Source organism: Poromitra crassiceps (assembly GCF_964638095.1).
Source record: "Poromitra crassiceps genome assembly, chromosome: 26".
NCBI lineage: Eukaryota > Metazoa > Chordata > Actinopteri > Beryciformes > Melamphaidae > Poromitra > Poromitra crassiceps.
Window position 1 is genome coordinate 14886931 of NC_139640.1, and position 25496 is coordinate 14912426.

The following is a 25496-nucleotide window of genomic DNA, read 5'->3' on the forward strand; positions in this document are numbered from 1 at the left end:
ATTCACATGCCAGTGCCTAAGTTTAAGCTCAAACACAGCCTTCTTCGGCTGCGTCATTTCGGGTTCAACTGCTCCACAGCGCCTGATGTATCGGTTTCGGTGCTCAGTGGTGCGAGGATGTACTGCAGATTACAATTTAGACCATCGGCTGCGCTTCCTTGAATGTCGTGGATATAAGACTCGATCCAGTTGCTGTAGCCTTTTTTTTATCCTGTACACATTCATCTGCCCATTTATCGATGTGATCAAACCAAATTGGTGTGACAGAACTCAAACTTTTCGTCTACTGCTCCATGTTGGATGAGAGTCTCGTTGCGTTCCCAACCAGCGGGTGACGTCATCACAAGATGGCCGCGCTGTGAATCTATGCCACACATGGGCAAAATACGGCCCGCGGGCCACATGTGTGGCCCGCAATGTAATTGCAACAAAAAATTATATATATATTTTTTTTTTACAGTGCACCTGAACGCAACATGCAAGAGACCCGCTGAATAAGTGTCCAAATGTTCATGTCATTCTGGCCAATACTCCACTTCTGTTATAACATTTCAGTCTGGAATATGGAATATCTTTCAATAATCTTTATGACTAAAAGGCTACATTAAAGTAGATATTTAAATAATTAACTCATTGGTTTTGGATTTATTTAGCTTCAAGAGTGCATTTTTGTTTGTGTGACCCTCAACACAGGCTTTGATCATCCTGGGCCACTTACTGATACTTATGCTTAAATTAACCCACTCATATTCTGATTTATTTCAAGAAAAACATTTTGGCTAGTGGAAATTCTAATTGGCTGGTAACTTTAAAATCTAGCAGCCATATTGGCAGGTGGTCAAAAAAGTTAATTTCAAGCCATGAGAGCAGGTGGTGACATAGGAGTGAGTGAGAAAAGGATCAAATATTGGTGGTTAAGACTGAATAATGACATCACAACTGTTAATTTAAAATTAGTTATTCCTCTAAACCTGGTTTCAAATGCCCCAAATTTTTCACGCTCGGCCCTCAGCAAAACCTGGTAGCGAGGACATTTTTTGTGGCCCTCTCTATCATCAAAGTTGGGTTACGGCATGACAATATTTGTTCGGCCCCCGGCAACAATCTGGGTTTCTCATGTGGCCCCCCATGAAAAATAGTTGCCCACTCCTGGTCTATGCAGTCAGATGAGAAGACAGACAGTTCACACAGCTCCTCTACTACAGTCTAGCTGCAGGAGCCAACCTGTCACCTAGGTGTGACCGCCCCCTTCACCCCAAACCCCCTCACTACAGCTGCTGCTGCTTCTCACAAGGCTCTGACAAGCCACAAACTACACAGTCTGACAATCAAGCCCAGAGGGGCTTATAGCCTGTGTGTCTGATAGCATAGCATAGCCCAGAGGGGCTTATAGCCTGTGTGTCTGATAGCATAGTACAGCCCAGAGGGGCTTATAGCCTGTGTGTCTGATAGCATAGCACAGCCCAGAGGGGCTTATAGCCTGTGTGTCTGATAGCATAGCACAGCCCAGAGGGGCTTATAGCCTGTGTGTCTGATAGCATAGCACAGCCCAGAGGGGCTTATAGCCTGTGTGTCTGATAACATAGCACAGAGGGGCTTATAACCTGTGTGTCTGATAGCATAGTACAGCCCAGAGGGGCTTATAGCCTGTGTGTCTGATAGCATAGCACAGAGGCTTATAGCCTGTGTGTCTGATAGCATAGCACAGAGGGGCTTATAGCCTGTGTGTCTGATAGCATAGCACAGAGGGGCTTATAGCCTGTGTGTCTGATAGCATAGCACAGAGGGGCTTATAGCCTGTGTGTCTGATAGTTTAGCACAGAGGGGCTTATAGCCTGTGTGTCTGATAGTTTAGCACAGAGGGGCTTATAGCCTGTGTGTCTGATAGCATAGCACAGAGGGGCGTATAGCCTGTGTGTCTGATAGCATAACACAGAGGGGCTTATAGCCTGTGTGTCTGATAGTTTAGCACAGAGGGGCTTATAACCTGTGTGTCTGATAGCATAGCACAGAGGGGCTTATAACCTGTGTGTCTGATAGCATAGCACAGAGGCTTATAGTCTGTGTGTCTGATAGCATAGCACAGAGGGGCTTATAGCCTGTGTGTCTGATAGCATAGCACAGAGGCTTATAGCCTGTGTGTCTGATAGCATAGCACAGAGGGGCTTATAGCCTGTGTGTCTGATAGCATAGCATAGCCCAGAGGGGCTTATAGCCTGTGTGTCTGATAGCATAGCACAGCCCAGAGGGGCTTATAGCCTGTGTGTCTGATAGCATAGCCCAGAGAGGCTTATAGCCTGTGTGTCTGATAGCATAGCACAGAGGGGCTTATAGCCTGTGTGTCTGATAGCATAGCACAGCCCAGAGGGGCTTATAGCCTGTGTGTCTGATAGCATAGCACAGGGGCTTATAGTCTGTGTGTCTGATAGCATAGCACAGAGGCTTATAGCCTGTGTGTCTGATAGCATAGCACAGAGGGGCTTATAGCTATTGCATTCTTTGCCCATTCAGACCCAACAGACAGACAGACAGACAGACAGACAGACAGACAGACAGACAGACAGACCGACAGACAGACAGACAGACAGACAGACAGACAGAGAGACAGACAGAGAGACAGACAGACAGACAGACAGACAGAGAGGCAGGCAGACAGACAGACAGACAGACAGACAGAGAGACAGACAGACAGACAGACAGACAGACAGACAGACAGACAGGCAGACAGACAGACAGACAGACAGACAGGCAGACAGACAGACAGACAGACAGACAGACAGACAGACAGACAGACAGGCAGACAGACAGACAGACAGACAGACAGACAGACAGACAGGCAGGCAGGCAGACAGACAGACAGACAGACAGACAGACAGACAGACAGACAGACAGACAGACAGAGCTTCCTGTGGCCAACCCTGTGTGCTATAAAAAGTAGGGAGGGAAAAGAACTCTGGAATGACAGAGGGGAAAATACACAGTGGAATCCTCAGCCACACATTCTCTCTCTCTCTCTCTCTGTCTCTCTCTCTCTCTCTCTCTCTGTCTCTCTCTCTCTCTCTCTCTCGCTCATACACACACAGCTCCAGGGGGAGTTGTGTGTGTTTGGCATTTAAGTTGGTCTCAGTGGACTCAGACTAACACAAAAACACAAAAACAAACGGAAGTCATCCCGAGTCCCAAGTAAACAACATCGTTTCCAGTGTTGGGGGTAACTCATTACAAAAGTAACATATTACATGTAATTTATTACTTTTAGCAGTAACTCAGTAATATAACTTATTACTTATAGGATTTCAGTAATATTATACCAGTTACTTTGTCAAGTAACAATTGTTACAAATTGAGTTACATTTTATTAAATCAAAGCACATATTTAAAAAAAGATACAATCATTCATTACAAAAGTAACATATTACATGTAATGTATTACTTTTAGCAGTAACTCAGTAATATAACTTATTACTTATAGGATTTCAGTAATATTATACCAGTTACTTTGTCAAGTAACACAAGTTACAAATTGAGTTACATTTTATTAAATCAAAGCACATATTTAAAAAAGATGCAATCATTTCCTAATCAAGCTGTTTTTATGCAAATAACCACTATATATGACAATAACAAAGGAAAATAATAACATTTAGAATTTTGGATTGTTTACACTGACTTCAAGGCGGTTCAAATTATTTTTCGGAATGGTTCCGTGGTGGCGATGTCATTCTGCTGCTGCTGTTGTTTTGGCAAAAGTAATGCAAAAGTGGTGTAATAAGTAACGAGTTACTCTACACAGAAAGTAATATTGTAATGTAACTTATTACTTTAAAAGGAATGTAACTAGTAATATGTAGTATATTACATTTTGAAAGTAATTTGCCCAACACTGATCGTTTCCCACCACATTACACTTCAAATCTGTTCTTGTGTTCCCTGTCTGATGCCTTGTCTCTCTCAGACAGCCTCTTCCACGTGTTTCTCAACGTGAAAACCCAAGTTGTGAGGTGACGTGAGCCAGAGGTTCTCAAATGTTCTTCAGCCAAGGTAAGATTCCCCTTAAGATAGAAAATATACCGGCGGGGACCCCCTCATTCTGATTTGTGATTTTGGGCTAAGCTTAATTCAATCATGAGAGACTAGTAGAAAGTTTAACAAGCTTTAATGATACAACAAATTAATTTTGGCGTATGACTCCATGATATGATGACGCTCTCCTGAGATGATGAGAGGGTGTCGTCAGTGAAGAATAGGATAGGAAATCCCCCCATAGGGAATTCTTCAATCAGGAGTCATGACGATGGTGGTGGTCAGGGGAGGAGGTGGTTGAAAGCAGGTTTTTCATGCAGTGACTGACGTAAGGGTCCCACGCAAGACCCCCCCCCCCCCCAAAACACCCCAATCGAAAACTGAATCATTTCTCTAGTCTAGGCCTATATTACAATTATGAAATCATTTAGGTTACTACAATAACTTTGATTTTGATCATTAGCCCTACTTTTTTGTGAAATGATGGAAAATTCTGCAATATTCCATGCTTTACGATTGAATTTTGTTTTTATGACAAAATTCCGTCCGTTTTTTCCTGCATTGCTGAAATCATAAATATGGCCCCAAACAGCCGAAGCAACAGTCCTGCCCTGCAGCTTACTAATGGCTGCTGTGTCAAGTCAAGTCAAGTCAAGTCAAGTCAAGTCAAGTTTATTTGTATAGCCCTAATTCACAAGCATGTCCCAGAGGGTTTCACAGAAAATATGTCTAGCTAATTCTAGCTGACACAACAGTAGCAAATTACAGAATAAAGATAACACTTTGAACAATTGATAGAGAAATATAGAAAATATAGAAATATAGGAGAGAGCGGAGGAGAGAGCAGGAGAAGGGAGGGAGAGCAGGGGGAATGTGAGAGAGTGATGAGGTGGGGAGGGAATGGGAGATGTTGGGGAGTATAGGAGGTGGGGAAGGAGCAAGAGGAGAGAGCAGGAGAGGGGAAGGGGGGGGGGTGTGGGGGAGAAGAGAGCAGGGGGAGGGAGGAGGTGCGGAGATGTTTATGTGAGAGAGCAGAGAGCTGCCTGGGCTGTGTGTGTGTGTGTGTGACGTGTGTGTGTGTGTGTGTGTGTGTGTGTGTGTGTGTGTGTGTGTGTGACGTGTGTGTGCGTGCGTGTGTCACAGAGGCCCAGCCCCTGTAAGGAGCTGAGCAGAGCTCCGTACGCCTCAGCCTCCTCAACAGAACATCAACACACTGCTCATATAAGGCCTGCTGGTCCAAGCCTGGAGATAACCAGGCCTCCTCTGCTGGCTATGGAAATGTCCCTTTCTAGGAAATGAGCTCAACCAGCGGAACTGCTCCACACATACCCAAAACAGCTCGGATCTCTACATCCACACACACGCAGCCATGACTCATCTGCTTCTCCCTGCCTTCTCTGCTGTCCAGGCAGGCAGGGCCGGCTCACCCTACAGGCCAAACAGCCTCCTGCCTGGGGAGGGCGCTGTAGCCCCTCACAAAACAACAAAAAATCGCTGGTAGGCGCCCCTCCTTTTCTGCACAATCAGTGCCTGAAATTGGCCGCAGGATTGCGGGAATCTCGCATCTGTTTGCGCGAATCAATGTCTATTATTAGCAGATGTCTATTATTACTAGCAATTAGCCGATGGTGCAGAACGCTGCATAATATGATGTTGGACAAGCTGCTTGTCACAGACAGGATCCAGGCGCAGCGTCAGTACAGCTGCAGCAGGTGAGTAGCCTACGTCGGGGGTGGTGAGTGTCTGAGCTTCACTTCACCTGCCTTCTTCTCCCCGTCAAAAGTGAACCAGGAAATTACATTTTTGAAAAGGCTGTATAGGCTAGGCTGCTTTAGTTTTCCTCTTTTTTAGTTTTGTTCTGCTAGACTAGCGTTTAATGCTGATCACTTTCAGTCGGACTGGAGCCTCGTTTAAACATTTCCTGATGACTGCTGATTCACATAAGGTGAACTTTCATTGACAAAACACCCGGACATTTTTTATTGTGAAGAACCTACAGATACAGCTGTGACTATTGACAGAGGGAGGGAGAGAGAGAGAGAGAGAGAGAGAGAGAGAGAGAGAGAGAGAGAGAGAGAGAGAGAGAGAGAGAGAGAGAGAGAGAGAGAGAGAGAGAGAGAGAGAGAGAGAGAGAAGAGAAAGACGCGAGTGAGATAGCAGAGCAGATGGTGCAAGTAACGAGCCTGCCTGCGATCCAGAGATGTGCACGGACAGTTTAGGGGCCGGTGCATAAGTGTGAAAAAGGGGCACCCCCTCATAATTATTCATAAAAAAATAAAGTGACATACAAGTAAAGTCAGGCCCGGATACCAGTGACACACTTGAAGTGCTCCCCTGCTATCAATTTAGCCTACATATAAATACAAATCTCTTCATTTTCACACAATTTGAAATCACACAATTGATCAGTGAAATACTGTCATTTATAGATTCATTATGCTATAACTTATTTGTACTGAAACATTTTGGCTAGTGGGAAATGAATTGGCTCGTAACTTTAAAATCTAGCAGCCATATTGGCTGGTGATAAAAAAAAAAGTTGAATCTCAAACCCTGCAGGGAGAGCAGGTGGTGACATAGGAGCGAGTGAGAAAAGGAGCAAATATATGATTGTTAAGACTGAATACTGACATCACAACCGGCTAATCCTAATGTTAATTTAAAATGAGATATTCCTATATGAATCTGGCTTCAAACGACCAAAATCTTTATAAGATGATAATAATAATAATAATCAATGCGCCAAATCAAATCTCGCCTATAGGGCACCAATATGACTAGGGCCGGCCCTGTGTCCAGGAGTTTGAAGTTATACCATATTCTGTTGTTTAGTGCCGTTCATCTCACCATACAACTTCCCCTAAATCTTTCCCTCTTCTCTCACACACACACACACACACACACACACACACACACACACACACGCACACGCACACACGCACACGCACACACAATTTTGGGCGATGACATCACAAGGCAAGAAATCCGAGAGGAAGGGGAGAGAAAGACGGGCTAGAACGTGAGTGAATAGAATGTTCCACACAATGTGGAGATCTAGAGAGAGTGCACAATATGGAAACTATTTCACCAGCTCTACTGTGCCAGGGATCTGTCTGTACACGCACACACACACACACACACACACACACACACACACACACACACACACACACACCCACACACACACACACACACACACACACACACACACACACACACACACACACACACACTTACTCACCTACCATACCAAATGTGGTACGCTGGCTATAAAGTCAACTCCCATCACTTCAGACCATTCTCTGGCAACTAAGGCAGAGAGTCTTAAGGGCTCATTATACTCGAGCAAGGCTCCGTGAGGTGGAGCTCCGTGAGGTGGAGCTCCGCGAGGTGGAGCTCCGCGAGGTGGAGCTCCGTGAGGTGGAGCTCCGTGAGGTGGAGCTCCGTGAGGTGGAGCTCCGTGAGGTGGAGCTCCGTGAGGTGGAGCTCCGTGAGGTGGAGCTCCGCCAGTCACCGTGCGGACCTCGCGCTGGGGCAGATGCTTTTATACTCAGAAGTGATCAACATGTTATTGTACAATGGTAATAGTGAAAAGCCCGTGAAAAGGTCGCAATGAAACGCTATTATGTGCAGTACTGAGTGCGCTTTCACTCTCAAACGACCGTACGTCAGCACATGAATGAATCACCAAACTTGTTTTTACTGAAAGCCGTTTCAGTTCTCAGCCCTGATAGCCTACTCTGTGCTGCTTTTAATCTCTCTCAACACAACACATTTAGTTGGTGAAATGACTAAAAACGAACAGTTGCAAATCAAAGTTTATAGCCTACCACATGGGTCAAGAAATGTGGCGAAAACACAGCTCAGTGTTCAGGGCTCAGTGGCTCGAAAGCGGCCATGTTTGGAGAGAAGCCGTGCGGAGGTCGCGCTGAGAGAAAAATCTTCAGGGTCGCGGTGGGCGCCCTACGGAGGTCGCGCCCGACACATTGACGTCATTTGCCGCAAGCTCCTCCCCCGCCCCCTTCACGGCACAGCGAGTATAAAGCAAGCTTTACACATGTCCCAAAAGCACGAACAAATCGCCTGAGGGACCGTTTCTTCCCGCAGGCCACGAGACTCCTTAACACACACAAATAAACAATCATGTAGCAGCTGCTACCATTACATATGATAATTATGCCTATGTTATTTGCACCTGTGCAAACAGAATGTTTAATTATGTTTTAAGGTGTCTATGCTAGAAAAGAAAAGGAAAAGTTTAATGTTATTGCTTGTTGTTCTCTTGTTTTACTGCATCTATATTAGGGATGGGCATCGAATTTCTTTTTTTATTATTGAAAGTCGAAATTCGGGAAAAAAAAAAAAAATGTGAGTGAAATGTTGCATTGTCTCCCCTGATTCTAAGTATAATAATAATAATAATAATGATTGGATTTATATAGCGCTTTTCTAGACACCCAAAGCGCTTCACAGGAATCATTATTCATTCACACCATTCGTACCAGTGGTGGTAAGCTACGGGTGATGTAGCCACAGCTGCCCTGGGGAAGACTGACGGAAGCGTAGCAGCCATTTCGCGCCTACGGCCCCTCCGACCACCACCAACATTCATAGACATTCATACCCATTCATACGAGGCAATGAGGGTTAAGTGTCTTGCCCAAGGACACAATGACAACAGCTGGGAGGGAGCGGGATTCGAACCGCCAACCCTTGAGTCATTGGCCGACCTGCTCTACCTCCCGAGCTAATGCCGTCCCAAGTATAGTCAAATCGCTTGGTTTGAGCAAGTAAAACAATTTTTATAAGCATTTTAAGCAAGGTTTATGGAAAAATGAATGGCGGATGAAATCCCATGAAGAGGGAGAGGGGGTGACTTTGGCACCCCTTTGGCACTCAGACCTGAGCCTACTAAATATTTAATGAACCACTCATGATTGTCAAAACTGTTTTTTATTTTCGAAAATGTCAATGTCATGTAGCATGTTCTTTACTTCAGTGGTGCAATGCTTGTTTGAGCTAAAAATCCACAGCAGAAGCTTTTTCTATTAATTAATAAAGCCTTAGATTTAGAATCAGGGGAGACAATGCAACATTTCACTCACAATTTCTTTTCTTTTTTTCTTTTCTTTTTTTTACATTTAATTATTATTATTTTTTTCCCGAATTGCGATTAAAAGTCGACTTTGGCCAGCGAATTTCGAATAGTGTTTTTGCTAGAAATGCCCATCCCTAATCTATATGTCCTGTTTTTGCACTGTTATACTGTTATTTGCACTATGTTGTAACGGAGCAACAACTATGTTGTAATTTCACACGTGATACTTGTACTACGGAGTGACAATAAAAATCTTGAATCTTGAACATGTATTACTGAACACACCTTACCAGGGTGAGGTTGTGTGTGTGTGTGTGTGTGTGTGTGTGTGTGTGTGTGTGTGTGTGTGTGTGTGTGTGTGTGTGTGTGTGTGTACATGTGTGCGTGTGTGTGTGCGTTTGTGTGTGTGTGTGTGTGTGTGTCCACTTACCCCAGGTTGAGGTCATTCTCTGTGTTGTCCAGCCACAGGCGGACAGCTACAGAGTTTCCCTCCCGACACTGTGTGAAGATATCATCCATGGCTGTAGGCTGTAGGCTGTGTTGATGTCTTTCTGTCCTTCGTTTCTACCCAGTCTATCCCCCCTGTCTCACATGAGATCAGGGACAAGTAGCCTAGAGAAGAGCAGAACAAAAGACTCTTTATCCAAGAGCTCGGAGAAAATCACACGACAGTTTCAATTGAAAAAGGAATTCAACTTCAAACTTTGTTTGTGCGGAACATATAAACCAGGGATACTCAACTTGCTTTGCCCGGGGGCCACTTTCGTGAAATGATAGAAGGCCAGGGGCCAGTTAATAAACAAACAATATACATTTTTCTGTAGCGGATTGTAGGTTTTTGGGGTGTCAGCCGGAGTTTAGTCTGACAATGTTGTGCACACCGGCTAGTTAGTTAGGTTAAGTTACGGTAGTTAGGTTAAGTACATACATAAGTGCCTGGGTAGCGAGCAGACGGCAGTATTTGACAATTTAGCAGCTAAATGATAGATTATTGAAAGTTAGAACACGGCTCTCTCGAATACTCGATTCTGATTGGTCAATCAACAATATTCACCGGTCATTATTTCTCGACAACCGACCGCTGCTCTGCCACACCTGGATTAATCAGTTGATAAGAGCTTTTTGTCAGCAAACACTACTAATTAGGCCAACCAGTTGCAGCTGTGGTGTCTTGTGTGCCAATTACGAATGAAACCGCTTTGCGTTGAAAACGCTATTAAAAAATCTATTTGAATAATTATTTTCGTCAGATTATTGAATGATTTAGTTGTAGGCCGTGTTCTAAGCGGGATAATGTATATTGAGGCGGTGATTACTGGGAAATAATGACCTTCAGGTGAACGATTAAGCCCTCCGCTGCGGGTCGGGCTCAATCCACCTGTCGGTCATTATTTCCCCCGTAATCACCGCCTCAATATACATTATCCCTTACATATCCCATATTCCAGACTGAAATGCTATAACAGAAGTGGAGTATTGGCCAGAATGACCTGAACATTTGGACACTTATTCAGCGGGTATCTTGCATGTTGGGTTCAGGTGCACTGTTGCCCCAGGGTCCTCCATCTGATAAGACGTTTGCTTTTAGATGTTTTATTACAGAAAGTGTATGAAACCCATGACCAAAACAGTCCTACATTCTGTCATTGTCTTTATGGATCGAATTATAATAAAAAATAAATGATTCCGCTTTTAGCTGGGGACCCCCTGGAACCCACTTAAGGAGCCCTGGGGGTCCCTGGACCCCACTTGGAAAACCATTGCTACAGGCTACACTTGGCGCTTGATGGTGCTGGGCAAACCAAACCTACATCCCTGCAATGATAGAGACAGTCCGCATGTCTGGGAACACCCATACAGGCTCTAGGAACGCCCACAATAGACGCTGGGTTAGCCTGGGGGCGGGGTCAGGGTGGGGTAAATTCCCCCGTTCTATCCATTCAGCAAAGTTAGAATTTAGCTGATAGCCCAGCCCAGGCAGACACGATCGGGGATTTAACCACCGCAGTAAACGCACATCTGAGCAGACGTCTTGTGTTCTGCTCTAGAACCCCCAAACCTGTAGTTTAGAGTCGCAGCACCGTCTTTTGGTGAGTCAGCCCATGAGATATATGGGCGGTTTTACCCCACTCGCGCGCCAGCCGTTTAACATTTTGTGGGTGTTCCCAGACATGCCGACTGTCTCTATTAGTCGATAAACAGAAAATTAATCGCCAACTATTTTTACAATCGATTAATCGTTTTAGACTAATTTTTAAGAAAAAAAATAAAAGAATAATAATACATTCCAGATTCTTAAATGTGAATATTTTCTGGTTTCTTTAGTCTTGTATCAGAATCAGAATCACTTCTATTGCCACAGTATGCACGATTACATATGAGGAATTTGTCTTAGTGTCATTATGCAGCGTAGTGGTCATGTCAATATTCAGAGATAAAGAAATAGGAAAAACAACTAAAAGACAATCACAACATTGCAGTCCAATATATACAATAGACACGAGGAGTGTTCAGTAGGCATACAATATTAATTTACATTAATTTACAGTCCCGAGTTAAATAGGTGTTAAATAGGCAGTCAATTTACATCAATTTACAGTCCGAGTTAAATAGGCATTCAATTAAATATGAGAGTATAAACTGATTATCATTGGGTTGTGGACTGTTAGGCCATGTTCAGACTAGGAGGCCAAATCTGATTTGTGAACTTTAGTGACCTATTAATGATTCTATCCAGATTGGTTTTATGAGTCTGGACGCTCCAAGTCTGATTTGTGTCACTTGTCCCAAACCACATATGGATGTCTGGACACACAGATCCGACTTGAAAATCAGATTTGTGGCAGTGCGGACACACTCCCAAATCAGATTTGGGAAACCAATCAAGATAATGATGATTAATGACTTTATCAGCTAATCAGATTTGCCTGTAATGTGAACATGGCCTTAGTTGCAGCAGCATTCCCCGTCATTTGAACAATTGAGTATGATTGTCCTTTAATTAAGATCCTTTTTTTTTTTTTACAGTCTATGCCTATATGGTATAAGCCTAATAATTATGGTGGTTTGCTGTGAGTTTGTCTCCATGATATCACTATAATAATATCCCTATAATAGCACAGTCATATCTTTCCACAAACCTTCTAAAATGCATCATCATAAATAATAGTGCTATGCTGTCAGGTTATTGTGGTTACATTCATTGTTGCACACATGTGACTATAGGCTACAATGTAATGTAATAATGATGAGGTTGAAGACTATAAATAGTACAGTGCATTCCCACATTTTCCTCCTCGGTGGGCTGGACTGTTAGGAACTCTTTGAAAGCTATTGTGAAGAAGCCATCAGGTGGCGCATCCACAACAAACACGCACCAGGGTTCCAAAACAGGGCTGTTTCACATCAAACTTACCGGTTACAAAGCGATCAAAGTCCGTTCTCCCCTCGACAAGTCGCCGTCTCCAGAAAGTCTCTGGTCTGGTCTGTGTGTGTGTGTGTGTGTGTGTGTGTCCACGCCCCGCTCCTCTGCCCCGCTCTGATGCAGGCTGAAGCCGGAGAAGTTGTCCAGGCATCTGTACCAGGCACAGTGGCACAATGCTGACCCCTGCTGGAGAGAGTTGTTACAGCACCAGTCTGCCTCGCTGCGGTCAGCCACCAGGGATGATCATGAGGCTAAACCCACATAATCTCACGTTAAGCACGTTTTATTTGCAGAGTGGAGTTTAGCCAACGTTTTTTTTTTTACATCTGACAACGGCTTTATGAGATACACAATATATCATAACTGTATCAAAAAATGAGGATAGTTTACCCCCACAAGGGAGAAAAAACGGATTAAAAAACAAAACAAAACACGAATTGATTTTTTTTCACATATATATACACACACACACATATATACACACACACACACACACACACACACACACACACACACACACACACACATATATATATATATATATATATATATATATATATATATATATATATATATATATATATATATATATATATATATATATAGTGGTGATAATGAAATGTTGCACACTTGCACTTAAAGTGAGGGGGATAAGGGGGGAGAGAGATTGATTGTAAGTTTGTATTTAAACACACACTGCCTCTTTAACGCTCGTCTTCCTGGAATAAAAAGCCTGATAACCCCTCCCTCAAACACAGCCAGTTCTATTCTCTCCACATATTTCCTGTTCCTCCCCCTTCACAGATCTGCCAGTTTATAGATGGGTGTAAACATGCTGTGAAGTGCAAGAGCTGACCAGCACATTCACTGCAGATCAGCACATGAACATGAAGAAAACAACAGAGGTTTGGTTTGGAGCAGAGCCCAGCTTGTTTCAGTTCAGAGGAAGTGAAACTATCTGACTCACTGTCACTGAGAAGTGAAATGGCGCAGCAAGGATTTCAGCTGGACGGGGAAAAATGGTGCTGTTCGATCTGTCTGGATCTACTGAAGGATCCGGTGACTGTTCCCTGTGGGCACAGCTACTGCATGAGCTGTATTAAAGACTGCTGGGATGCAGAGGATCAGAATAAAATCCACAGCTGCCCCCAGTGCAGACAGACCTTCACACCGAGGCCTGTCCTGGTGAAAAGTACCATGTTGGCAGAGTTGGTGGAGGACCTGAGGAAGACCGGACTCCAAGCTGCTCCTCCTGATCACTGCTATGCTGGACCTGGAGATGTGGGCTGTGATTTCTGCACTGGGAGAAAGCTGAAAGCCCTCAAGTCCTGTCTGGTGTGTCTGGCCTCTTACTGTGAGCAGCACCTCCAGCCTCACTATGAATCCTCTACCTTTAAGAAACACAGGCTGGTGGAAGCCACCGAGAAGCTTCAGGAGAACATCTGCTCTCGTCACGACGAGGTGATGAAGATGTTCTGCCGTACTGATCAGCAGTGTATCTGTTATCTCTGCGTGGAGGAACATAAAGGACACGACACAGTCTCAGCTGCCACAGAAAGGGCCGAGAGGCAGAAAGAGCTCGGGGTGAATCGGCAAAAAATCCAGAAGAGACTCCAGGGCAGAGAGAAAGACGTGAAGGTGCTACAACAGAACCTGAAGGCTATGAATCTCTCTGCTGATAAAGCAGTGACAGACAGTGAGAAGATCTTCACTGAGCTGGTCCGTCTCATTGAGAAGAGAAGCTCTGAGGTGAAGCAGCAGATCAGATCCAAGCAGAAAGAGGAAGTGAGTCGGGCTGAAGAACTTCAGGAGAAGCTGAAGCAGGAGATCTCTGAGCTGAGGAGGAAAGACGTTGACCTGGAGCAGCTCTCACACACAGAGGATCACATCCACTTCCTCCACAGTTACCCCTCGCTGTCACGTCTCAGTCAATCTACAGACTCACCCAGGATCGATACCCGTCCTCTCTGTTACTTTGAGGATGTGACTGCAGCTGTGTCAGAGGTCAGAGATAAACTACAGGACATTCTGACAGAGGAACGGCCTAAGATCTCACTGACAGTGACTGAAGAGGATGTTTTACTGCCACAACCAGAGCCCAAGACCAGAGCTGACTTCTTACAATATTCACGTCAGATCACACTGGATCCAAACACAGCAGGCACACACCTGTTATTATCTGAGGGGAACAGAAAAGCAACATGCATGAGAGAACAACAGTTATATTCTAGTCACCCAGACAGATTCACTAGCCCTCAGGTCCTGAGTAGAGAGGGTGTGACTGGACGTTGTTACTGGGAGGTGAAGTGGAGCGGGTTTGTTTTCATAGCAGTCTCATATAAAGATATTAGCAGAACAGAGCGTGAAAGTGGATTTGGATACAATGACAAGTCTTGGTCATTACAGTGTGGCAGCAGTAGTTATTACTTCACACATAAGAGTATCAGAACTCTCATCTCAGTCCCTCCCTCCTCCAGAGTAGGAGTGTACCTGGATCACAGAGCAGGTATTCTGTCCTTCTACAGCGTCTCTGAAACCATGACTCTCCTCCACAGAGTCCAGACCACCTTTACTCAGCCTCTCCATGCTGGACTGGTGTGTTTTTACAAGGGAGACACTGCTGAGCTGTGTGAGCTCAAGTAGACAGGACTTATTAAAGCAGCTCTGTGTGTGTGTGTGTGTGTGTGTGTGTGTGTGTGTGTGTGTGTGTGTGTGTGTGTGTGTGTGTGTGTGTGTGTGTGTGTGTGTGTGTGTGTGTGTGTGTGTGTGTGTGTGTGTGTGTGTGTGTGTGTGTGTGTGTGTGTGTGTGTGTGTGTGTGTGTGTGTGTGTGTGTGTGTGTGTGTGGAAAAGGCCCCAAAGTTAAATCATGTTACCGGGTGGGCTTATATTCTTGGTTAATACTTTGATAGGGTGAGCCAGCTCACGTGATGGTTTTAATTGGATATTATTGCATCAAACGGGAAAGCCATCAGTCGAGCGTGGGGAGTTGAACGCATCAGTCGCTCAGTTGTGCAGTCTGCAGTCATCGTGTTGTGCGTCTATGAAAGAGTGAGTACTTACCTGTTGCTTTGCCCGTCCTGTATTCCGTTGTGTGTATGCTGCTATATGTTGTCCATATGTAGAAGTAATATGTGTTTGTGAGGCTCGTCATGTGGCTGCTACTCGGTGTAAGTTAGGACGCGCGGCGCACTGTTTGATGGCTGTCTGCTCACCCTACCTGACGCAGCACGTCAGTTAAATATGTTGTTTAGTTTTAGGCATGCTATTACGTGTATTGCATGTTATTGTGCTGTTTCATAGCAGTTTAAGTTGGAGTTAACCTACCGAAGTGGTTGTTGTGCGCTGCATATCGTTTAGTTTATCGAACGTTAAGTTACGGTAGTTAGCCGCAAACCGGAAGTAGATTTTCAGAGTAAAGCTCGGCAACCGGAAGTTAATGATAAATGTTTATAATGACTTTGTCATTCATTACTGTGTTTATTTATCTGCCTCTGTGATGGTTTAAAGAGTAATGTGTATAATGATAGTAATATAACTTATGTTTATGTTTAAGTTTCTCATTACTCATTGTATTTTTGTTATTCTTTCTTTGTTGTACAGAAAACCACAACTATTACCTGCTGTATGACTGACAACAACTCCATATATAAAGACAGTCAACTCTTTAACTCTCTCAGCCTCAATTTATCATACCTGGTGGCCTTAAGTGGTGTTCTGGCCGACACACTGGCGTGAATCTAGTGCTATACAACCTTCAACCAGCGCCTAGTAATTCCCTCCACTACAGTGTGTGTGTGTGTGTGTGTGTGTGTGTGTGTGTGTGTGTGTGTGTGTGTGTGTGTGTGTGTGTGTGTGTGTGTGTGTGTGTGTGTGTGTGTGTGTGTGTGTGTGGTGCTTAGCTCTCATTGCTGTGGTGTTTCTGCGCTGCACTGCCCACAGCTGTCAATCAAACATTGTGGGCGGGACTGTGATGTCTTTTTCCAAGTTGAATTTTCTGCGGATGATGTTTGATTTCCTGTAGGTGGCGCTCTTTTCTTTGTGTTATATCAGTCAGTGATAGCGAGTATCCAAACACACATGTATTCATATGAAAACATAAACTGTTGTGTGGCCTATATTTGATCTCTATCAAAATGAGGACTCTTAGCCCCGATGAAGTTGTCTTGTTGGCTACAAACAATTTTGCATCTGACTGGATTGAGAAGTCCAACGGCTTTCTGTTCAAATTAAGCACACAGGTCGCGACAAGGACTCTAAAAACGTCAAGGCGGCATGCCTGAGCCTGTTTCATGAGTTTGGGGAGAACATGGCCATGTTTGTCTCGCACTTTTTGGACAAACTTCCACCTGTTGGGTTTGTTTGGCAATATGGACGCCTCGACGCTGCTCAGTAGAGTGGAGCAACTGAGCAGCGAGGTTTCTTGATATCGGTGCCTCTTGTGCAATGACTTTTCTGTTTTTTGTCTTTTATTTCCCTGTGTTTTTTTTTTTAATGTTGTATGTAGCCTACTTTTTATGGACCCTGAGTCTGCTCAATAAACTTGATGGATTGATTATATAGTTCTTATTGTTGTGTATTTCTATTGTGACTGTTTCTGTCCCCACTACATGGGCCTTAATGGAGGTGTGTGTGTGTGTGTGTGTGTGTGTGTGTGTGTGTGTGTGTGTGTGTGTGTGTGTGTGTGTGTGTGTGTGTGTGTGTGTGTGTGTGTTCTTCTGATTCATTCCAGGAAGTACATACTGTACATAATACTTGCATGAATGTAGAAAATAACCACTTTAACATCGGGGGTTGATATGTTCCAGTTGTCACCTTTACAGACGCACGTGTTTACAGATCTTCTCTTTTGAAACACCAAAAAAGTTTAGGAATTTTAAATTTAAACTCAAATTGAAACAGATTATTTACTTGTCAAGATTAACAGAGAAATTATTAAACTTGCACTTTGAAATTACATCTGTGTTTTCTGTGATCATTTGGTAAGAACATTATTCAAGCCTTTAACTGCTGCTTTGCATTGAAAGACACTTTTTAAGGGGAACCTGAGGAGGAATGCTGTTCCCCTTCTCCTTCTCACCGTTCCCTCTCAACGTTTACTCTGGGAACTCTGTTCCCAGGCGTTCCCCCTCATTCCCACCACTGATTTTAACACACATTTCAAAAAAATCGCTTTTCACAATGTCAATAGAGCAATTGTCTTTGTGCCCTGGCATGTGGCCTTATGCCATAAAAATAAATGTGTGACCCTGAAGGCCACATGGCCTTGCCCCTAAAATTATGAAATCCCCCCCCCCACTCCCTTACTTTTTTTTGCACTCTATTTAAATATGAAACTGTGGTCACGTGACCTCGAGCAGTCTATTTAAGTTTGAAACTGTGGTCACGTGACCTCAAGCAGTCTATTTAAATATGAAACTGTGGTCACGTGACCTCGAGCAGTCTATTTAAATATGAAACTGTGGTCACGTGACCTCGAGCAGTCTTATTTTCTATAATCACCCTTTTAGTTCATCCCCTAGACATGTTACAATGAAAGTGGAACATTGTTTGTTAGTTCTCTGGCATCATTGCCATGAGCTGTGGACCTCCAATATGGCCACTAGAGGGCAGCATCCACCAGCTGAAAGCCCAGCAGTGATAGCACATAATAGAGCCATGGCATGGACCCCTATTCCATTAGATACAAACAAACACAGAACACAATAAGCTCAAACTAGCTCATTCTTGGTAATAGGTAGCTACTTTATTAATCTACTCTATTGGGGGTTGGTTAGCCCTGATTTGACCAAACTTACCGGTTACAAAGCGATCAAAGTCTGTTCTCCCATCGACAAGTCGCCGTCTCCAAAAAGTCTAATTTTTTAACTTACCAGAATCAGAATGTAGAACTAGCTTGATTTTTCATATTGTCACCGTTATCTCTACTACTACTACTAACACTCCCAATGAAGAATACATGGACAAAGTGATTCATAGATCATGTTGATTTCTTTATTCATTGACATTTTGCAGCACTCCAAGGTAAACATCTTACTTCAAAATGATGTAACCTCTCATCAGGCATAACCCTCCTTGTCATTACTGTACAAAGTGTGAATACGACGTGGTCTTGGCTTTGCCACCCAGGCCTGCAGACTAGAGGGCAAAGGTCACCCAGGCCTGCAGACTAGAGGGCAAAGGTCGTGGAGATCGGCCTGTCACGAGTCTTTAACATCACTTCTCAAAATTACATTTTACAGACAAGCTTTTTTTTTATCATTTAGAACATTTTCATTCTCCTATTTGCCTCTTCTCAATGTCCCCTTTTATCTTTACAGCTGGGATTTTTAATGCTCAGCTTCTTGGGTGTTTATTAGCATTTCTGACGCACTTTGTAACACTTAAAATACACATATATAATTGATGGTGTTACCACCTGTGATGTCACAGTGGATGGTGTTGTGTTTGGGACTGCAGTGATAAGTCATTGACTAGGTTGCCAACTTCCTGAAATCTAAATAAGGAATTGGGGGGGGGGGGGGGATGAGCTCAGACTAAAGCGCAAATTATGCTCGAGCGAAATCGCTGGCGCTGACTGCGCCGAGGGGGTCGCCGCAGCTGGGCGTCCTCTCGGCGCAGCTCGGCGTAGGGGGCGTGCAGCTCCTCCAAAATGTGACTCCGCGGCGTCAACTCATTGTTATGAGGAATGAGGAAATGCCATTTCCTCATTTAACAGTGCTTGTCCCTCATCTAGCAAAGCCTTCTGCAGACTCACCGGAATGAGTTTGGAAATGGAGGGACAATAAAATGTCCCCCCCACCGACATGATTGCAAGTTCTTGGTAAACGACACGATAACGTTTTGGACGTGTACTGCAGCCAACGTGCCGAGTTACGTTCATGTATGCACAGTCTCGCTGTCGCCGCCATTCGGCACAGCTGAACTTTTACTGACATGGGAAGAAGAAGAGGCAGGTTGTTGTTGACTTGAGCACTTTTAGCCTAGCTACAGACACGGAGTTGCTATGCTAATAGAGTTGATGATATAGTTCACAGTTTGTCTCACGTGCATCTTCTTTGAAAACACGAGAGAGATATGGCTGAAATGATTGCAGTCCACACCACCGCTGCTCCTCCAGCTTCTCGGCATCCAGGCAGCGAGGACTACCTGTGTGTGAATGCGAGCCACCCCAACGCCGTGCTACAGCACCTACAGCAACCTAGCCTGTGACCGCTAACGAACCTAGGGCGGAAATGACGCTCTCCCCCGCATCAAAGAACTTTTATGGAAAGAAATGACAGCTCCATATTGCCCCATTGCAACATCAGCGCCCAGCAGCCTCCGCCATTTTTTATTTTTAGAAGCGTGACAGCGCCAAAAGAACCTCGCACAGGCTCGCAGTGGTCAGCTGCGGTAGCGCGGGCCCCTATAATCAGCCTCTCTAAACAGTAACTCAACGGGAGAACACTCTAAATTTCGTGGATTCACATCTTTTCTGGGCGTACTGCAAATCTTGATTGAAGTGGTGTAGTGCAGGGATGTAAAACAACAACCATATTGTGGAAACTAAGCAAAATTTTTCGTTTTCTTTGTTTAGTTTTTTCAAGATAAATAGCTAATGCGGCTGTCGTCCACTCCGTCAGAAGTGCGTTGCCGTGGTTTTAACCTCGGGTCCTTTGCATTTACTATTTATCTTGAAAAAACTAAAAGAAAAAAACGAAAAATTTTGCTTAGTTTCCACAATATGGTTGTTGTTTTACATCCCTGCACTACACCACTTCAATCAAGATTTGCAGTACGCCCAGAAAAGATGTGAATCCACGAAATTTAGAGTGTTCTCCCGTTGAGTTACTGTTTAGAGAGGCTGATTATAGGGGCCCGCGCTACCGCAGCTGACCACTGCGAGCCTGTGCGAGGTTCTTTTGGCGCTGTCACGCTTCCAAAAATAAAAAATGGCGGAGGCTGCTGGGCGCTGATGTTGCAATGGGGCAATATGGAGCTGTCATTTCTTTCCATAAAAGTTCTTTGGTAGAAGCAAAGAGCATGGACGGAAAGAGACGACATTCCGGTCATTTTTGGAAACAGAATGCGCCTCGCAGTGGTCAGCTGCGGTAGCGCTGGCCCCTATAATCAGCCTCTCTAAACAGTAACTCAACGGGAGTTGAACCTCGGGTCCTTTTCATTAGGTATTTATCTTGAAAAAACTAAACAAAGAAAAATTTTGCTTAGTTTCCACAATATGGTTGTTGTTTTACATCCCTGCACTACACCACTTCAATCAAGATTTGCAGTACGCCCAGAAAAGATGTGAATCCACGAAATTTAGAGTGTTCTCCCGTTGAGTTACTGTTTAGAGAGGCTGATTATAGGGGCCCGCGCTACCGCAGCTGACCACTGCGAGGCGCATTCTGTTTCCAAAAATGGCCGGAGTGTCGTCTCTTTCCTTCCATGCTCTTTGCCCGCATTATCCTCCCTAGTGAAACAAACTGGAGATACAGAGAGTCATTTTGTCACACGGAGAGAACTTTGAAAAACATTGAAAATGGACGTCCCAAGCAACTTTATATTATTTGATTCGGCGTCATCCGTTTACAAGCGCACGAGCAACATCACCGCCCCTTCTGCACGAAGACCCCCCCTAAAGACTCTGGATTAGTTCTGAGAGACCGGTTTCTTTTAAACTCTCAAATCGTTTCCACTAGGGGTGCACCGATCGATCGGCAAGCAATCTGTATCGGCCGATTTTGACCTCAAATATGCGATCGGCTGATTGCCGATATTTTTATATATATATATATATTTTTTTTAATAAAAAAAAGCCCTATCACTAATCAGGCTTTCCAACGATATGAAATACAATGCCAATTGGTATTATTAAAGGGGAGAAATAATCGACCTAAAATAACGTTTCCAAACTTTCTTTGAGGAGTTTATATATCGGTGATCGGTGATCGGTCGATGATCGGTTGGGCAGATATTTCCCATAGGCAATCGGTGATCGGTGGCAAAAAACGTGATCGGTGCATCCCTAGTTTCCACCCAGTTTTGACAACGAAAGTTTGGGAGAAAGTTCTCAGTCTCTATTGAGCAACGTGGATTAGAGACTCAGACAGACCCAGACCAGCCAGCCTTACTGGCGGCCCGACGGCAGGGATACCTCTGGGGTTTTGTCTGGGCCTAACTGTGTCTCTGGGGCTGGAGACACTGTAGCAGCTGCTGCTGTTGACACAGGAGGAGCAGCTTCTGAGAGGGTCATTGTTGGTCTTGATGGTGAAAACACAGGCTGGACAGATACCAGCACAGAGTTTCCAGACTCAAACTGGGCGGCAGTAGTAGACATGCCATCGACAGCTTGATTAAGCGCTCGGGGAGCGGAGGTTTGGGAGGCTGACGCCATCATTTCTGTGACAGCATCCAGCTTTAATGGAATAGGCTTGTCTGGCCTCACCATGGCTTCAGCTGAAGCAGGGGAAGAACCCGCTACAGACACTACAGATACATCAGGTACAGCAGCGGCTGTGGGAACGGGTCCCACATCAGTCACAGCTGGAGGCGTTTGTGTGGATGCAGACGGGACCGTGGGGGTTTGAGCGGTGGGCGGAGCCTCCGGAGCAGCAGCAGAGGCTGCGGCCGCCGCTGCCTCTGCTGCTGCAGCCTCTGCTACCTTGCTCTCCATCTCCTGCATCCTCCGCTGCACCATGCGAGGCATCAGCTGCACGTACGTCCCCATCAGCCGGTGGTTGGAGCGGATCAGCTTGCCGGCACAGTTATCCACACAGCGCTCCTGCAACACAGCAGGGATCAGATGTGTCAGTGTTGGCAGGGGAAGGGGGAGGGGGGGGGGGGGGTATATCGTGTATTGACGATGCGGTGCAGGATTGCCCTGTGTAGTTACACTGTGTAGTTACCCTGTGTAGTTACCCTGTGTAGTTACACTGTGTAGTTACACTGTGTAGTTACACTGTGTAGTTGTTTGGGCACATTGCTCGAGCTGTAAACAAGGCTATCTCGGTGAGTACTCGACCAATTTGAAAAAAATATGTAACGATGAGTCCCTTAGACACATACAGTGTGGAAAATAGGATCCAGGTTGAAAAAAAAAACCCGAAATTCTCCTTTAAAAACAGCCGCTGCTGCTCTGCCCCTCCCCCTGTCTGGGGTGTCATGTTACATTCAACTACCTTAGATTGTGCTTCTCTCATGACAATGAAGCGCCGTCAGCGTTGCTAGATTCACCTGAACTCTGAAGACAGCACATTGAGTAGGCTATAGCATGCCATTTGTTTTTGTTGTGTTCAGACCATTTCAGTTGAAATCTAAAATGTTTTTGCACTTAATGATTTAAACTTTCATACAGGTTTGTTCTAGTCAAAATAGTAGCCTATGTAACCGTTGCTGTTTGCACGGTTAAAAGAAAATTGAATAAGTAGGCCTACATGCCAATGTGAAGTTGTAGGCTACCTACTGGACTGGTAGACCTATATCAAAATACTGTTTGCACTAGCCTACTGTTTTGTTTTTTAATACAGCCGTTTTATTAAGAATGAGAAACTTTTATTTTGCAACGCCCAAATACAATTCTTGGATGATAATCTAGGAATAGGCTATGCGCAAAAGTGTTTGCTTGTGTTAATAAATTAACAATAATGTGTAAATGGTTGAAGCGATATTTTTTTTCCAATGATGGCGAAGGCTAGGCGAAGGCATGGCCCGCCCCTCTCTGCCTCTGATTAGCTGACTGTACTCGGCTGCTCCCACCTTCTTTCCAGGCAAGCCAGAAGTATCTCAAACGATAATTCAATGTCAAGATGCAGCGGGGGGGAAAGTAGGCTACTTCCAAGCATGATTCCTATAGATATTAAGTGTTTGCTGGACAGCTAACATTCATACATGACTGCAGTTAGTTGTTGCTGAGGCTATGGTCAACTAAGCATTTGTTCATAACGTGAGCAGCAGGAAACAATCATTAAATCAACAAGCATGAGATACTTCATTATATGGAAACGTTACAATTGCAAACCCTATATCCAAGTTATTTAGGCCTATTTAGCCTATTGCACAGACGTGTATTTTTTTCTTGTCTTTCCAAATGTAATCACATTGTTGCTCTGATTAATATTTCAATTCAAATACATGTCACTCTTGTGTTAGAATGAGTAAATGGGCATTGACACTGTTTTTATATAACCCTTGATCAATTCTCATTAATCTTTTATCTTTTCTTTTTTATTTGTCTATAGGCTACATATGTGCACTGCCAAGAGTAGCGGCAGCATTCTAAACCAGAGACCAGACTATATCAAAAACATAAACACACAGTGGCGTCTTTCATGCATGCTAGCAAGCGAAACTGCTGTCTGTCTGACCACAGACTGTAGAAAGAGACGCAGGACAGCCAAGCGAATGTGATTGGATGAACGTTTGACGCTAGGCCAATCACAGGGAGAGAGGGTGCCTCCAGCCTTCGCCATCATCCGAAAGAAAATATCGTCCCCCGTGTCATGTATGGACTACCTTAGGCGCAAGGTTACATGCGTAGTGATTAGGCCACTGACAGATGACGCATGCGCAGTACTGTTGCGAACAGATAGGTTCCTGTTGTCAATGCTGATACATGCTCACGCTGCTAACACAGATGCTAATAAAGATACCGAGTTGGGATAACGTGAACGAGAAGTCTCACCTCGTCCATGGTGAGGCTTCTGTAGTTGAAGTTGCTGCTGCAGCGCTGGAAGCAGATCTCAGTCATGCGGTTGTAAACCATCAGGAAATCCCGCAGCTACAGGAGACAGTGCAGTGAACAAACACCTTACACACTCACTCACACATTCATGTGCTCATCAACATGTCTGTTTGCAAGCTAGCGCGGCCTGTTACTGAGATAAAATGTGACAATGTAAAACGTGACAACGTGACTTACATTTCGCATTTGCTGCTGCTCGGGTTCCATCGCGGATCGGCTTTGGTTAGCTAGCTTGCTGTTATGTTATGGACAGCCGCTTTCTGCTAAATCGAGGCTGTGCAAGACCATGTAAAGGCCTTTAAAACGTTAATGTCTGGTTAGTCTAAAGAAATGGTCGTACCGTATTCTGTCTAAAATATATGAGACACAATATCCCGGATATTAGACCAATTATGTCCACATTCAAGTCATGATTCAAGTAACATGACTTTCACATGTGCGCTGCCATCTTCTTCTTCTTCTTCTTCTACTATTGTTATATGGCGGTTGGCAAACAACTTTTTGTGCATTACCGCCACCTACTGCCTTCTTCTTCTTCTTCTTCTTCTTCTTCTTCTATGAATTTGATTAGCGGTTGGCAACCAGCTTAAAGGTGCATTACCGCCACCTACCGGACTGGAGTGTGGAACGTTAGATTTTGACCATAGACAGTAATTGACAGAAAATATAAAAAGAAAAGAAAAGAAAAATGTATCTAAATCCTATCGGCTAACCCAGTTTATTTCAAATACTTTATTAACTGATTGTATATTCCTCTTACTGCTTTTCCTAGTAATGTCCCTACAGTGAAGTTTAGCTTAGCTTTTATGGGGCAGCGTAAGGGACAAATTTAAGACTACTGAGAAGCCGTCGGAGGCTATATCTTTGCCAAAGCCAGCTATGGATCTGGCCAATGATATGCCGGCACCGGCAACTGAGAGACCGTCGGTGAGAAATGAGAAGCCGACTATTCATTTGTCTTACCAAGCAATCCACTGGATCGGCTATTGGATCGGCTGGTCATTAGCTTGGAGAGGCTAGCTACTAGCTTGGAGAGGCTAGCAACCCATTGGATCGGCTGGTCATTAGCATTTCTAATCCCACATAGGATAAGCAATAACCACGCCCTGTGGCGCCCGGATTGGCCAGGAGCAACACTGGAGGGCACGCAGCCCAGCGATTTCATGAACCAACTGAATAGCTCTTGAGAACGGACAGCGATTTCGAGAGCGGACATTGAAATTAATTA

At 44.4% G+C, this 25496-nt stretch overlaps 3 protein-coding genes across 4 annotated transcripts in view; 1 reads left to right on the forward strand and 2 right to left on the reverse strand.

Annotated features, from left to right (window-relative positions):
* The window catches only part of ilk (integrin-linked kinase), a gene marked incomplete at its 3' end in the record, with an annotated part of 29222 nt that extends 16661 nt beyond the window's left edge, over nt 1-12561 (reverse strand). The window contains exons 1-2 of the mRNA XM_083661298.1: nt 12537-12561; nt 9552-9733 (exon numbers count right to left, since the gene is read on the reverse strand). Of these exons, the coding sequence (XP_083517424.1) occupies nt 9552-9640 (89 nt within the window). The 5' untranslated portion in view covers nt 9641-9733; nt 12537-12561. The remainder of the gene's footprint in view (nt 1-9551; nt 9734-12536) is intronic.
* Nucleotides 12562-13514: 953 nt separating this feature from the next.
* On the forward strand, nt 13515-15305 carry LOC310798780 (tripartite motif-containing protein 16-like). Its single transcript, XM_083661331.1, has one exon. The coding sequence runs from the start codon at nt 13530-13532 to the stop codon at nt 15186-15188; it is 1659 nt and encodes a 552-aa protein (XP_083517457.1). The 5' UTR covers nt 13515-13529; the 3' UTR covers nt 15189-15305.
* A 3753-nt stretch (nt 15306-19058) lies between these two features.
* timm10b (translocase of inner mitochondrial membrane 10 homolog B (yeast)) lies at nt 19059-24708 on the reverse strand. Of its 2 annotated transcripts, XR_014553788.1 has the most exons (4): nt 24446-24708; nt 24209-24304; nt 21022-22309; nt 19059-19826 (listed from the first exon to the last, which is right to left on the reverse strand). XR_014553788.1 is itself a non-coding variant. In XM_083661332.1 (3 exons), the coding sequence occupies exons 1-3, from the start codon at nt 24473-24475 to the stop codon at nt 21656-21658; spliced, it is 780 nt and encodes a 259-aa protein (XP_083517458.1). In that variant the 5' UTR covers nt 24476-24708; the 3' UTR covers nt 20688-21655. The 2 variants fall into 2 exon arrangements, 1 of the variants encoding a protein (XP_083517458.1); XM_083661332.1 differs by lacking the exon at nt 19059-19826 and having other exon boundaries at nt 20688-22309.
* Between the last annotated feature and the right edge of the window lie 788 nt (nt 24709-25496).